Source organism: Eleginops maclovinus, chromosome 2, assembly GCF_036324505.1.
Source record: "Eleginops maclovinus isolate JMC-PN-2008 ecotype Puerto Natales chromosome 2, JC_Emac_rtc_rv5, whole genome shotgun sequence".
Taxonomy (NCBI): domain Eukaryota; kingdom Metazoa; phylum Chordata; class Actinopteri; order Perciformes; family Eleginopidae; genus Eleginops; species Eleginops maclovinus.
Window position 1 is genome coordinate 25,531,236 of NC_086350.1, and position 16,692 is coordinate 25,547,927.

Genomic DNA, 16,692 nt, shown 5'->3' on the forward strand with positions numbered 1-16,692 from the left:
AGTCTTACGGTTGAGGGCGGTGCAACTGCCATACCAGGCGGTGATGCAGCCAGTCAGGATACTCTCGATGGTGCACCTGTAGAAGTTGCAGAGTATCCTGGAGTCCATGTTGAACTTCCGCAGCCTGCGGAGGAAGAAGAGCCGCTGTCGAGCCGTCTTGGATATGACCCTGGTGTGATGTGTCCATGTCAGGTCCTCACTGATGTTTACCCCGAGGAACCTGAAGCTGCTGACTCTCTCCACAGGATTCCCGTCGATGGTGATGGGTGTGTGTGCCTCTCTCTGCCTCTTCCTGTAGTCCACAATCAGCTCCTTTGTTTTGCTGACGTTGAGATGGAGGTTGTTGTCCTGGCACCAAGATGTCAGGGCTCTGACCTCCTCTCTGTACGCCGTCTCGTCGCCGTCTGTGATCAGGCCGATGACGGTCGTGTCGTCAGCAAACTTGATGATGGTGTTGGAGCTGTGTGTGGCCACGCAGTCGTGTGTGAACAGGGAGTAGAGGAGAGGGCTGAGCACACAACCCTGAGGGGCTCCGGTGTTGAGGGTCAAGGTGGAGGATGTGATGTTCCCCATCCGCACTGCCTGGGATCTGCCCGTCAGGAAGCTCATGATCCAGTCACAGAGGGCGCTGTTGAGCCCAAGGTCCCTGAGCTTAATGATGAGCTTGGAGGGCACAATGGTGTTGAATGCTGAACTGTAGTCAATGAACAGCATTCTCACATAAGTGTTCCTCTGGTCCAGGTGGGAGAGGGCAGTGTGGAGGGTGAGGGAGATGGCATCATCCGTGGACCTGTTTGCTCTGTAGGCAAACTGCAGGGGGTCCAGTGAGTCAGGGAGGGAGGAGGTGATAAAAGTTTTGACTAACCGCTCAAAGCACTTCATGATGATGGAGGTGAGTGCAACTGGGCGGTAGTCATTGAGGCAGATGGGTTTTGTCTTTTTGGGGACAGGGACAATGATGGACTCTTTAAAGCATGTGGGGACTACAGACTGGAGCAGTGACCTATTGAAAATGTCTGTGAACACATCTGCCAGCTGAACTGCACACACCTTGAGAGCACGGCCAGGGATGCCATCAGGTCCCGGAGCCCTGTGTGCGTTGATCCTTTTCAGAGATCTACACACATCTGCACTGGTTAAAACCAGTGAGCAGGGATCCTGGGCCTTTGGTGCCTCCACAGCCGGGGGCTTCTCAAAGCGTGCATAAAATGTGTTCAGTTCATCTGGGAGAGATGCAGACACTTCCTCAGCACCACTCGTTGTCCTTTTGTAGTCTGTTATTGTTTTTAGTCCAGACCACATATTTCTGGCGTTGGAGCCCTTGTAGTTCGACTCCACCTTGTCCCTGTATTGTCTTTTCGCACTGCTAATAGCTCTCCGGAGTGCATACCTGGAATTCCTGTACTCATCCAAATCACCGCCGCTGTGCGCGATGGCCCGTGCTTTAAGTTTAGCTCGGACCTCGCCGTTTATCCAGGGCTTCTCATTTGGGAATGTCCGTACAGTAATCCGCGGCACGACGTCATCGATGCATTTGCCGATGTAGCAAATGACCGCGTCAGTGTGTGTGTTTATATCGTCCTCCTCAAACACACACCACTCCGTGATGCCAAAGCAGTGGCGGAGAGCAGAGTCAGACTGCTCGGACCAACGCTGCACTGTCCTTGTCACAGGTCGGTCCCTCTTCAGTCTCTGCCGGTAAACGGGGAGCAGAAGAAGAGATATGTGGTCTGACTTGCCGAAGGGGGGGCGGGGGAGGGCTTTATATCCATGCCGGAAAGGAGTGTAAACATGGTCCAGTGTATTTCCACCGCGCGTGGGGCAGCTGACGTGCTGATAGTATTTCGGCAGGACTTTCTTCATGTTGGCTCTGTTAAAATCCCCGGCCACAATAAATGCGGCCTCTGGCCGAGAAGTCTCTGTCCTGTCGATAATCCCATACAGCTCCTCCAGCGCTGTGTTGTTGTCAGCGTGCGGCGGAACATACACTGCTGTTAGAACAACAGATGTGAACTCCCTCGGCAGATAAAAAGGCCGGCATCCGATCATGATGTGCTCTAGGCTGGGAGAACAGTCCGAAGAAATGATCTCCACATCTAAGCACCAGTTGTTGTTAATCATGAAGCAGACACCTCCTCCCTTGCTCTTCCCTGACTTTATTGTCCGGTCCTGGCGATGAATGGAGAATCCGTGTGGAACAATGGCGGCGTCCGGTATCGTGGGGTCGAGCCAAGTCTCCGTGAAAACCAAAACATTACAGGTCTTAATGTCCCGTTGAAATGCCACCCTGCTACGGAGTTCGTCCAGCTTATTATCCAGGGATTGGACATTTGCCAGAAGTAAACTCGGTAGAGGAGGCCTGTTTTCACGTTTCCTCAGCCTGACCAGGACCCCGGCCCGGGAACCTCGTGGTCTCTTCCTCCTGCGCTCCACAGGTAGAGCTCCAGCAGGTAAACACGGAGACTCTCCATTGTTTGCAGGTCGTCGTGGATTATTGCTGTCCACCAGCGACCTGATGTGTAAAAGTTGTTCTCTATCATATTGGATGATAGGGCTCGCTTGGGCGGTTTGCATGTTGCAAAAAAAGTTAAAAACAACCAACAAAGTAAAACAATAAAAACACTAAGATGTGGAGTTGTTGAGGAGCTCGAGACACGGCAGCCATCCTCGGCGCCATCTTGCTCAGTCACCATAACTGCACCACAACTCGCAGCCATGAAGAAAGTACAGATTAGACACCATAGATCGACTCAAACAAGTTATCTTTCAATATTTATTTTCTCTGCAAGTAAAAATATCTTTTTAAAGTGCATTCGTACAATGTTGAGTTGGCACACACGACATTTCTCAAACACAGATCCACCCTGAACACCTCAGCCAGGACCTCAAACAGCTCATGTTACAATTATTGACATCAGGAGTAACTCAAAGTTAGAAAATCATCAAATCTTGAAGATGCTTTACTCACATTAAGGACACCGTACATCATCAGTTTGCATTCCGTCCCTCCCTCCCTCCGACATTTGGAGTTCACTTCACTTGAGTCCACTAACAGAAAGCAGGGAAAGCCTCTGTTTGCAATCATCTACAATTTTATTTTGTGAAGTCAAGATAACACGAATCGTTTTTCTGTAATCATAAACAAATTGGCTGAAGTATGCTCACAACTTCAATAATGACTGTTTTTATCCATGATTGGAAGGTGGGTTGGTTTAGATTTTATCAATAATGACGAGAGAACATTCATATTATGAAAAAAAAAAATCACAACACCCACATACGAGAGCGGCTCGTTTCATTAACTCTGGTTTTGATGGCATTTTAAAAACCTCTGGATTACATTGTTTTCATAATAACTGGTGTTCCAATCAAAAGTCTAGATTTTAGGATAATAAAAACAGATTTAATTTTCCCGGCAAATTGGAATAAAGATCTTGCTCCCGAGATAAACAGATTTTAAATTATTACAAACAAAGCTGCTCTTTCCTTCAGTACCAATGGCCTCCTATGCTCTTTGAAACTGATTTTCATATCCCCCTGCAATTCTGAAACCAGATATTTTACAAATACGGTTTGAGGGGATTTTTTTCTTACAAAACCCCAAATAAAATCAGTTTATGGCGTGATATCATCTGTAAAGATGTGGAAAATCATGAAAGAAAAAAGAAATCAAGGTAATGCATTTCACTGGATTAACTGCAGAAAATCCCATGTGATGGTATGCATCACATATTAATAATGGCTTTATGTTTCCCTTGGCTTTATCGTACAATAATGTGCTTCAGTGAATATTTGGCAACTGTCCATCAACCGTGAACCCTCAGGAGGAGAAAGCTAATACAAAGTGATCGAGAAGAGAGAAAAGGCAACAAGAAATCAGTGTGTGTTCTCTGGAAATCTATTGAGAGCAATTTAAGCGCTGGTAGAACCGCTGTCCCATGTATTATATATTGTTCATAACTGTAACAGATACTGCCGAGTGTGTGTTCATCACTTTCCAACTGTAATGCAAACTTTAAGACACGTGCTTTCACATTTATAACTTCCATAACTCTGTTTCTCACTCACTATTGGGAAAATAACGGCAATTAAATCCATTCATTATGAGAAAACGAGTCTCATAATACTATTTAGACGCCATATTTCAGACTTTTTCTCTTTGCTGAATAACATTTTTCTAGTAGTGGTGTGTTTTTAGTGTATAAATGGCTTGAAATCCATTATCAAAATATGAAAAATCTAAACAAAAAAACAAGAAGATATACAGTTATATTTTTTAGCCATATGAAGACTTTGTTTAGGAATAATGGTTGAAATTATTCCCTTACATTGGTCATTAATACAGACAGATGACAGATTAATACAGACGATACAAAATAATAACAGAAATGCATTCAGTGTGAGCAAAATATGAAATGTATTGAAATAAGCTAGCATGGGGCTGTACCCATGATTCATTGCAGGATGAGCAGAAACATGAAAGGAGCCATCTGAAATGTCATCGGCAGCAATGAAAGCTAATGGAATGATGGTGAAATCATAAGACCGCGAAATAAAAAGGCAATCATTTGGGAAATATTTGACATTGATATATAAAAAAAGTAAAACATGTTGGCATAGTAACCCTCTGTCAGCAGGGTTTAGAGTAGTGCAATGTGCAAAATTTGAAATGGTGAGAGGAATGGCTGTCTGCAGTAACAGAGAAGGAGAAAGGCTAGCATTCGTTGAGCTAAGCTAGGCTAGGCTATTTCCACATCTGTCTGTTTGTCCCATCAGATGTAAAGATGTCGTTGACCTTTCATTATCAAAGCTTTGTTTTAAGTCTGCTCTGTCAAATGCTTGTCTCTTTCTTATATTGTTTTAGGTAGAATTGAAAAAGAACTGACTGTTATGTCCTGATCAGGGCTGCACAATTTAGAAATACCTCTTTAAGAAATCACAATATGGATTCTAAAATCACAGTAGGACCAATATTTGGTAAAGGAAAAATATGTAAAAATATCTGAATGAAGTCTTGTGGTGCTGCAGAGAAGTCCTGTTATTCAACAGAATGTTTTTCAATGATAATATAAAATATGTTTCATAAATGTTCTTTCCCTCTAAAGTCGCAAATCATATTTGCAATATCTGTCAAAATAATCGCATTCGGTTTGATTCTTCCAAATCATGCAGCCCTACTCAGTGTAAGTAACAAGATAAAGAGGAGGTTTCACCGCAATAAAGAAAATGCTGCACGCACCAACAGTCAGTCAGATTTTATGTGTACTAATGTTTTCCCGGACAACAGTCCTCTCCACTTTATCTTTGTTATGTTTATGATGTTTTTTAGAAGAAAGCGCAGTTCAAAAGTAGTGTACGATTGTTTCCATTGGTCCTCAACCAGAGCTACAATATGCTGTGAGCACACATAATGAGGGAGGGTGTGCACAGCTGCAGGAACAACGCCATACAGCTGTTCAGCCTGGAGGCAAATCTTTGAAATCATTGATTTAGGTCTTAACGGAGTCATTAATGTAGCCAGGTTGATTTAATTCATTCTCAGTGTGAACTGAATGAGGCAGTTTGTTTTTAAAAGTGGGTCTGATTTAATCGTGTTTAACCTCATTACCAAAGCATCTGCAGACAAACAGAGCGTCTGCAGCACGCACCGAGCCAACGCTAGCAACACCATGACTAAACCATCATCCCTGTGACTCAGCTAAAAGTACTCGTGGTCTCTCTCTGGTCCACTGACACCACTGGGAGTTTACTTTGGTCTTGATACATCTGGGGAAACGCAACAGAGCGATGGCTTTCTCAGAAAACTCCTCTACCTCAGTGGGGTCAAGACAAGTTTTCCCACATTTCATTAAAGTATGAAAGAGACAAGTTCAGTTTTAGTCACTCTACGTTACTCATTGGACCATTTTGTCGCTACATTCAAAAGATAATTCAACTGGAACACACGTAGTACGTCAACTTCTGTATCAGCTACATTTCCTACAGGTAACAGCACTCAGACAGACAGGCTGTATTACATCAGACACAATTATTGAAATGTAAGTGACCAATTTTAAGTAAACTGTTAATATTCACATTTTGCCCAGACATATGATCAGATTTGATACGAAGGATATTATTATACTGAGTTATTGCCTAGCCCTCTTGGTGTATTGTTAAGACGTCTTGTAAGTCAATGTTTAAGGTTGAAAGAGCATTTGTAAGTCCCTTTTATGTGAAATAAATTCACATCTCTGATATTATATTCACAAATCTGCTTTGGTCCTCCATTGGGTTGTGACTTTATAGTTCAAATACAACGTGGGTTTGAATGTGGAAAGAAATGTAGAATGCTACAAATTAACTGAAATTAATTTGAGTTGAAATACATTCATCTGGAAAAGGTACAAAACCTGAAACTATTTGCCAATAAGGCCTACACATATATATCAGTTTCTTTTTATCCTTGGAAGCTTCTGATTGGTCGAGAAACGCTGACCAATCACAGCTAGACTGACTGACCAGCAGTGGAGGAGCTCTGTCGTGGGCCAATAGAGGACTTCGCACATAGAACCGGGGTTACGTCCAGGTAACCTAAAGGACGTTGCTCAACATTTGGCAAAACTGGGACCAAACCCCTAGACTTGTAGCCGTTAAAGAAAGAGAAGCGGGGAAGAGCGAAGCGTTAAGGAACAGATCAGGGCTGTCGGTGTAGTCCTTTCCTACTTCCCCCGTGAACAGCGGCACCTCGTGAATCCACAGCGCCTCCGTCCTGTCCATCTTCCATGTCTCCAAGCGATAAGAGGTCCCAACACGCTGTGCCTCCTCCCTCACACCCCGGAGTCCGAGTACATGCCGTTGATCAGGTAGTCCACCTGGGTGTAGTCCTTCCTCCGGTAGCTCTCGTAGGCCTGAGTGACGAACACAGCCACCGAGACCAAGAAGAAGAGCAGGCCGAAGAGCAGCACGGAGAGTAAAGACGCCGTGTCCACCAGCTGCAGGGTCAACGGCGACCCGGCAACCTCCACCACCGACCCAGAGGCAACCTGCTCTTTGTGGTTTTCAGTAGTGGTGCTGCTGGCGGTGGTGGGCTCTTTGGGTGGAGACGTCTTAACTGGTGGAGGCACTGCAGTGCTTGGGGCTTTCGTCTGTTGCGTACCTTTGGTTGTTGTCATCGTAAGGTTGGGGTTAGCTTTTGGTGGTCCTGTCGTAGCTTTTATAGTGGTTGCAGGGTTTGCTGTGGAGAATAGTGGAGGTCTGGGGGTTGGGGTCAGTGTTGTTGTTGTCGTCATTAAGGGGGTTGTAAGTGTAGTTGTTATCATTTGTGTTGTTGGAGGTGGTGTGGGTGTAGTTGTTCTTGGAGATGTTGGAGGTGGTGTGGGTGTAGTTGTTCTTGGAGATGTTGGAGGTGGTGTGGGTGTAGTTGTTCTTGGAGATGTTGGAGGTGGTGTGGGTGCAGTTGTTCTTGGAGATGTTGGAGGTTGTGTGGGTGTAGTTGAGGTCTGGGTTGTTATTGTGGTGGTGGTTGTAGAATTGGTGGTTTTGTGGGCATTCCTTGCAGTTGTGGGTGTAGTAGCTGCAGTGCTGGTGTTGGGAGAAGTATGAGCAGCCTGTGTGGGTAATACTTGCTGTTGATTGGCTGGTTGCTTTCCTTCTGCCGATTGGTTGAGTGGAGGTGAAGATACTGAGCTGTTTAAGGTGTGGTTGATGGATGGAGATAAGTCACGGGACAGCTGCTCCTCCAGTCCGCCCTTTGACTGCTTAGTGTCATGCAGATCTGTTGCATTGTGTCTGCCACCCCCATCATCACCTGGGGAACAGAGACAACGGAGAAAAACATAGTGTGCAGCGAGCTAGGCATAAATGAAAAACAAACAGACAGGATGAGTAGAATCCAGGGAGCGGCAACGTATTTAAAAAAAAAACAGACTTTACTCATGTTATTTTTTTAGAATTACTGTATTGCTTCCGCCTGAAAACAGTCGGTTCCATTGAGTACCAATGGCTGGAACTGCGGCAACATCACTTAAAGGTCTCCCATCGTGCTATATTTGAACAATATATTGTAGGGCAATATCTATACAAACATGTCTGAAGTGTTTTGCTCAAAATACCAAACAGATCCCCCATTGTAGCATGCCTCATCCCCCTCTATTTCAGCCCTGTTCCTGAAGTGCTGATTCTGTGACTGTAGCTTTAAATGAACTAGCTGCTGCTGGACACGCCCCTTTGGAGCTGCTGCTGACCACGCCCCTTTGGAGCTGCTGCTGGCCATGCCCCTTTGGAGCGTCATGATCTCTCCTCTGCCGTGATTAAACGCCATATTATGTTCCAAACCACATCCAGCATTATTTCTGAAACAGTATGGAGCTCAAACGTTTCTCTCTCGGTTTACCACAAGGACAGGACCTTTATATTACACATAGTCTCTCCAGTACAGCGTGTTAGCGATGCTTGCTAATGTAAACACAGACCATATTACTTTTCAGCTCAGGGAGATTCAGCTTGCCCACTGTATATTGGGTACCATATGTTCGGACGTGGGCGGGACGTTGCCAGGAGTTCAATGTAAAGCCAGCCCACATTTTCATTATTAAATCATAAGGACAGCAAATCTGGAACAGTTCGTTTGTACCCCCATTTTTAGAGGTGTGGGTAAGAAGGATCAGAGAGAGGGTTGTATTTTCTGACAATTTGTCAGTCTCCTTACACACCGGGGACACATATTTATGTATAAAAGACATCAAAAAGTGCATTTTGCAAAATAGGGGACCTTTAAGATGACGGCAGCACTGACCGATGTTTTCTGTAAATGTCCAAGTCTGTTTCCATTTTATTTTCTATTAGCCAGTCTTTGAACACTGCCAGAGCCCATACCGTGTTCCTTTTAGTGTTTACTTCCTGTCTGGCTTCTAATGATTTCTCTTTTTTGGAGCTCTCTCTGTTTTTTAACCTCTTTCCTTCTCTTTCACTGTTTTTATTTACTCGGGACAGTTTAGTCATCATGAGTCCATAGTGCTCTCCACAAATAAAACATTATTAAAAATAAACAATACTAAAGTGTTTTCTCACAGAGGAAAACTAATGGCAGCTAACATTAACCATCTTTTGACACCCTTGGCAGCAGCTAGCAAAGGGCAGACCTCAGCATTGAGTATTAAACTTAGCAGTGTAATAATTTGTTATAATACATAAGATTGGAAAACACCTTCAGGGTGATTCAAGATCTCTCTGCTTCCTGATGGAAACCTGCTCACCTTGTCCGGTTCTTTTTTTATAAATGACCAGCTCGCTGCGCAGTATCCCTTACTGATCTACAGCGTGTAGATGCTGGGACTTGTAGTGCTTTGGTCACATTTAAATGCAGCTTATATACTGAATACATTGTAATAGTTACAAGCTTTTGACTTTTGGTGAATGAACAGCTGCATAGTTGCATAGCGGACATATACCAAACAAGATATACATATTTATAAACCCATGGTCTGCTGTATCATGGGCTCACAGCTCCTTTATGTAGGAACCCTGGCTGTTACTCAACCCTCTCAGAATCTGTAAACCAGTCTTATATAACAATCAAACATGCCGTCATGAACTGGAGCAGGGGTTATTCATTATTTCTCTAATGGTTTGAACCTATAAGCTTTTATTTGAGCTCATGCATGCGCTTTTGTGTCTGGTGTGGGTTTATATGAACCTGTTTTTGATTTTGGCTCATTCGCAGTTTCTTTTTTCTTTTTAAAAAAGGTCCCCTATGATGCAGTACAGTCGCGAGCTGAAACCCCTCCGCAGCACCCCTGTGTGTCTGTGTGTTCAGCAGGATGTCTGCAGGAGGGACTTAGAGTTGTTGTTTATATAATAGATATAATGTCTCTGTTCTAGTGGTAAACACTGAGAAGAAGCGTTTGAGCTCCAGACTGTTTCAGAAATAATGCTGGATGTGGTTTGGAGCATAATATGGGGTTTAATCACGACAGCGTTTAGCTGAGTTTCTCTGTTAGAAACTTCTCTCTTCAGACAGAGAGCTGTATGATGCTCCAAAGGGGCGTGTCCAGCTTCAGGTCAGATCAAATTTAAAGCGAGTCACAGAATCAGCACTTCAGGAACAGGGCTGAAATGGAGGGGTATGAGGCATGCTACGATGGGGGATCTGTTTGGTGTTTTGAGCAAAACACTTCAGACATGTTTTATATAGATATGGCCCTACAATATGTTGTTCAAATATAGCAGAATAGGAGACCTTTAATGCTATCAACTTGCCAGCTACAGCAGATAAATGAGCCTTTATAGATACATCTGGCACCTTTACATGATGCTCATATTAATTCATGTGCATTGTACATTCTTAAATAAATAAAAACAAATACTCACATCCAGTGGTGCAGTTTGCTGGTGTGTTGCTAGGCTGGGTCACGGGCTCCTTTTTAGGAATTGAGGAGGAGGCAGACGTGGTGATGAGCAGCAGCAGGAGGAGGAGGGGTAGGTGGAGACACAACGAGGGACTCAGCATCAGCAACGAGGGAGACGGGGACATGGTGGGCGCACACACACACACACACACACACACACACACACACTTACATACACTATCCTACAGCAACACGCTCACATGGGCCACGAGTCAATTTACACACACACACACACACAACAGGCTGAGCTGGAATAGGAGGTGCAGGGGAAGGCAGCATCCACCTGGACCTACACAAGACAACAACAACAACACAACAGCAGCCATTAGAGATATCACTCAGAGATTAGCCTTCCACACAGCTATTGGTGGCTGTACATGTCAGTGGGCTATGCACACTTGCTTTAGATTAATGGATATAATGCATCCAATAAACATCAAGTAGCCTTAACTGCTGCGTCAAATCTATGTTACCATTCCTTAAAAGTAATGGCAGTCAAAAAAAATAACTTTTGTCTGGTGTTATTATCAAATATCTCAATACTTTCTGACTTTATTGCTCCGTTTGTGGCATCCAGCCCAAAGCAGATGCAAGGCTTAGAAATGCCTTTTTTTTAAAGGCACAATCATTTCCTGAAACAGTTGAACACTTTGGTTTCATCAAACTTTACTAAAACATGCATGTTACTTGCTACCTACTTAGGATTGAGTGCAAAATAAATTACATTGTGTGTACCCCCCCCGCACACATCCAAAATGCAACGTCATTGTGATCAACAACAACAACGTTATTTTTATTTTCTTTCTTAAGTTGTCTGGGTTAAAGCAACAAGTATGGTCTAGATCTATTTTTAATAGATTAAGCAAATCAATAGGTGCATTTTTTTTATTTTGCACCAAAAGTATTGCCATTGAGGATAATGTTGTCCCCCCGATCATAAAAACTGTTTATTTAGGTAAAAAGGTATCAGAGGCTACAAAGCTATTTCAAAACTCCTCTGCATTACCAGTCTAGTTACATACTTTGTAGGTCTGAAGGAAGCTTATTAGGGGTTGCAAAACAGAATCCAAACCGCATGATAAAAGCTGGAATGAGACAAATTGGAGTCAGCCTTAAAAGACTATACTGCAGTCAAAGCTTCAGCAGAGGATATTCAGGGCTTTTCTTTTCACAGAGTAGAACTACAAGCCAGGCGTGAGGAATGCCTGCCATCTAGTGTCAGAACAGTGCCAGTCTCTGTCCGTGCAGCACAGCCAATCATTAGAGTGAATGTTATACAAAATGCCTGACACCTTTTCAGCAACTTTATAATAATAGATGAACAGATCAGGGTTTCTGTTTGGTGGTGGCCGTTTGGTGCCCTTCAACGTGTCTGGGAAGATTTCGATGTAAAATATTATCTGTGTTTCCTGCAGAATAAGCAATATAGCAGACTATAGTATACAGCTCTGGAAATAATTAGAGACCACTTCAGCATCATCAGTTTCTCTGGTTTTATTATTTATAGGTTTGTCTTTGAGTTAAATTATTTCTTTTTTTTTATTGTGTTCTATAAACTACTGACAACATTTCTCTGTGTTGGAATTCAACTAGGGCTTTGACTTTTGCCCAAAAATCATATTCGAAGTTCGTTTGTTTATTAATATTAAAGTTCGAATGTATTCGAATATTTATTAATAATATTTTGACCATTAAATGTCTTCAGTAAGACCAATATTAGTATCACACTTCAGTTCGATGTTCTGTCCACCAGAGGGCAGTGTATCAGTCAATGGCGGGTGTCCGTAATATGTACAACATTAGTGTGGGTCCCACATATGACAGTTAACGCTCCATCGGAAATACACGAGCTTACAGGAACCTTTCGTGACGTGCACCTAGTCAGTCAATGATGCTTTCGGAAGAAAAACACAGTCACTTGTTTTGGTTTTTTTAATTGTATTATTATCAGACTCTGGATTAAACACAAACAGTTTTATCCACTGTTCTCATCAAAAATAAATAAAAAAATAAGCCAGTCAGGCTAAGTAGGTTAAGGCTTACTCCTCGTCAGGCGTAGTTGTCGTTGGCGCGGCCATTGTTTTAGAATATTGTTTTAAAATAAGCGCGATTGCGCGAACCAGGAGGATGCCAACGTCATAGGTCTACAGGAGCCCAGATGACCAATAATAGCCTTGATAATGAGCTCGCGGTTTTACTTCACCAGGCGTGAAAAAAACCTTGGAATCTGAATTGAAAACAACACTAATAAAAAATAATTCCCATATAGGTTCGAATATTAAGGGCTCCCTAAAATTCGTTCGAATTTCTTTATTTTTTTAAACAATCGAATTATATTCGAACAACGAAGTTCGAGGTCAAAGCCCTAAATTCAACAGACACTGGAATGGCTGCATGTAGAGATAAAGATTTAAGACACATTTGGAGTGGGCTCTTCATTTTTTCCGAAGCTGTATGTAGGGAAGTTTTAAACAAAAATCTTTATTTTCACACACGTTTCTCGGTCTGTTGCTGTATACGGCTCCATTGATCTGAACACAAATAAGCATGAGTTCATCACCAAAATGCAGAATCAACATATCGTAAGCAGCTGAGGGATGCGTTCCTACAACGACACGGAGCCCTGGTGATACTTCTTAAGTGTACTTAGTTACAGTACTTGAGTAAATGTAGTAATCGTATACTCAACCTGCAGCAGGAGCAATATGATAACTCCAAAAATACAGATATACAGTATATTTGTCCCAGACATTGAAAACTTCTAAGAAACCTTAGAAGCACCAAACAGCCAATACCAAGGACAAATAATTAGCATATTTCATTATTTGGCACCAAAAGTACCAAAAGCATTGCCATTGTTGATGTTGGTATTTAGCTTTCAGTTATACCGAGAACCATATTGACATGTTTATTTGGTCTTTAGGGGGGTGGTTAGGCAATATTGGGCCACTTTGAGGCCCCCCCATGTCCTGACTGGTTGGTGGTTAGTTAAACCAAGTTCTAACATTGATTTTTTAATAACTGAACGCCGCTACAGTGCCATGCCGCAAATAAATAATGAAGAAAGATCAACTTCTGTGCGGAGTGAGAACTGGACTCTAGCTTTATGGTTCTGCCATTCTGTTACTTAATGTTTATTGGTTTGATTGACTGTACCTTAGTGCTCTTTTGATCATCAAATTGGATTTTAACCAATAACCGTGTTCAAATCTTAACTAAGGCTGCAACGCAAAATAGAAAATAAGTAGGCCCTAATAACTGAGATTATTTTGAATGATATGGCTATTGCCATACAATTAAACATTAAAAGAAGAAGAAGAAGAAGAAGAAGAAGAAGAAGAAGAAGAAGAAGAAGAAGAAGAAGAAGAAGAAGAAGATTTTTTTTAATTAGGTCTGTAAAATACTGTTTGTAGGCCGGGGCGTCTCTAGAGCAGCACAACATTGCATTCAGATATTTTCCCATATTTTCCCTTTACCAGATATTGGGCTTTCTGTGAGTTAAATATTGAACTAGTCTTTCGATAAAATGTAATTGTAATAGTAATTGTGCAGACCTGTTGGTCTGAAGTGGTCTGCTACTAGAACAACAGGCAATGTAGAAGATTGGGCAGAAACAAAATCACAGAGGAACAAACTCACAGAGGACACAAGCAAACATGAAAATGAGGGAGAAAGGGATTGGCCGTGGGAGAAATTTGAGAAAGGGTTAGAGATGGATCGTAAGAGAAACCTATGGAGATATAAAGACAGGAGACACATGACCTTGTGCCAGTAACTCATGGCATTTTACTTTCTGTAAATTGCCAGACACTAGTTCTCGTGTAGGCCTTTTAGCCACCTATTTATGATTTAAGTTACTAGAATTAGTTATCCATTGAGTATGTCACATGTCAAATTCCACTAAAGTGCCAGGGTCCTCTCTGATTTCATTAAGCTCCAGCACTACGCTTTGCACAGAGAACTGCCCTGAATGTAAACAGGAAACAGTCAAAGGTCAGTTCATGTGCCTACGTGGAGAAAAGTAATGATACACACAAACCAAGTGGTCTACTGTACAAACACTGTCTGCCGAGGGTACACACCGAAGACACATGACATGGATCGAGCCTCTGGACCAGACCCCATTCCAAAACCACAGAAGTTGCCTGTTTATCTGAATATTGCCTCTAATATTAGCCTGACCAGAATACACACATAACATTTTTGCGTTATTGCGTCCATGTCTGCTGCGTCAACAAGACAAGGAAATACACATTAACAACTATAACACAACACTAGTCCTAGTCAAAGTGTTAAAGCATTAACTTCAGTTCAAATAGGTAGCATCAATGTTCAGCCCTCTAACAGACTGCTGCTCAAAACGTGGCAAAAACCGAGAAGTAAACAGTTCAGACTCAAATTGACGGTGTTACAGTTGTTGCAATATATATGTAATACCATAGACTGATTAAATAGTGTTCTTTAAACCTGAAACAATGAAAAGTATCTTCCCTTAAACAGAGAACACAGTAAACAGCCTCTGTAGCCTAGCTAATGCTAACAAGCCTTTTTCATTCGGGGGATTTATCTGAACAAGCTAATTCAACCGCTAACATGCTAACTACACTTAATGTAAATTCAGAGACTTACCAGGGATATGTTATGTCAGATTCAATGAAATAAACAAACACAGAGAAAGGAAGCCACTACCAGCACAACTCAACACTTCTTTGAGGCAGGAGTCTGCACCCTTCTTCTACGCTTTTATTTCTGGCAGCGTACTGTTGTCAGCGGCTAATACTGCCCCTGCAGGTCACACCAGGTTAAAACAAGGTAGCAGGGGTGTCAAACTCAATTTCATCGCGGGCCACATTAGCATTATGGTTGCACCAAAAGGGCCGGTTTTAACTTTAAGACAATATAAATATATATATAATATAACTATAAAACAATGTATTCTATCACATTATTGCCTCTGCATTGGATAACTATTGGTTTTGGTAATAACTACATCTGAAAGCAGAAGTCTAAGGCAAATAATTGCAAGGGAAAATATGCAACCATTACAACAATTGAACAATTTATTTCAAAAATGAGTTTGGTAGTATTAACACATAGTTGTGCACTGACATATGGCGCACGTAGACACAGAAAAACTGTATGTGGGTGCACACTTACATTTCTCTGTCTGTTAAATAAATCCCATGAATTTATGAGATTAAGTAGCCTTATTATTTTTTTCAGTTCAAGCACTATTTAAGTATTTATGATTTGAGTTTTGCAATATTTGAATAGTCTGAAAGCCAAGACTTTGAAAACCCCCTGTTCCAGACCATGGTGTGTATCACCTGTCAGTCATTATTTTCACGGATGAGGAGGGGTGCGAGGGGGGGGGGGACTCTCGTGGGCCACATAACATGAGTTTGCGGGCCGGATTTGCCCCGCAGGCCTTGAGTTTGAGACGTATGTGCTACAGGTTTACAAAATGTTGTAGCCGCTATTGGTTCGTGCTTTATGTCACCTTTGCACGGACAAATACAACTAAAAATAATAATATGAATGAAAACAACAACAACCACAACAACCCTTTAATAACAATTGACTCCATATTACCAAACTACCAGCAACAGAATATTCAGTTATCAAACACATTATGGATCGTAGTATTGGTATTTTGAAACATCTACAGAATGTACAGTGGGGCAAAAAAGTATTTAGTCAGCCACCAATTGTGCAAGTTCTCCCATTTAAAAAGATGAGAGAGGCCTGTAATGTTTATCATAGGTATACCTCAACTATGAGAGACAGAATGAGAAAAAAAATCCAGAAAATCACATTGTAGGATTTTTAATGAATTTATTTTCAAATTATTGTGGAAAATAAGTATTTGGTCACCTACAAAAGTTCATCTCAATACTTTGTTATATACCCTTTGTTGGCAATGACAGAGGTCAAACGTTTTCTGTAAGTCTTCACAAGGTTTTCACACACTGTTGCTGGTATTTTGGCCCATTCCTCCATGCAGATCTCCTCTAAAGCAGTGATGTTTTGGGGCTGTCGCTGGGCAACACGGACTTTCAACTCCCTCCAAAGATTTTCTATGGGGTTGAGATCTGGAGACTGGCTAGGCCACTCCAGGACCTTGAAATGCTTCTTACGAAGCCACTCCTTCGTTGCCCTGGCGGTGTGTTTGGGATCATTGTCATGCTGAAAGACCCAGCCACGCTTCATCTTCAGTGCCCTTGCTGATGGAAGGAGGTTTTCACTCAAAATCTCACGATACATGGCCCCATTCATTCTTTCCTTTACACGGATCAGTCGTCCT

General features: G+C 42.3%; 1 protein-coding gene across 1 annotated transcript; it reads right to left on the minus strand.

Annotated features, from left to right (window-relative positions):
• Nucleotides 1-2,759: 2,759 nt before the first annotated feature.
• On the minus strand, nucleotides 2,760-15,154 carry wu:fa25f02 (uncharacterized protein C11orf24). The gene is made up of 3 exons (XM_063910355.1): nucleotides 15,018-15,154; nucleotides 10,351-10,677; nucleotides 2,760-7,789 (listed from the first exon to the last, which is right to left on the minus strand). The coding sequence occupies exons 2-3, from the start codon at nucleotides 10,511-10,513 to the stop codon at nucleotides 6,810-6,812; spliced, it is 1,143 nt and encodes a 380-aa protein (XP_063766425.1). The 5' UTR covers nucleotides 10,514-10,677; nucleotides 15,018-15,154; the 3' UTR covers nucleotides 2,760-6,809.
• Between the last annotated feature and the right edge of the window lie 1,538 nt (nucleotides 15,155-16,692).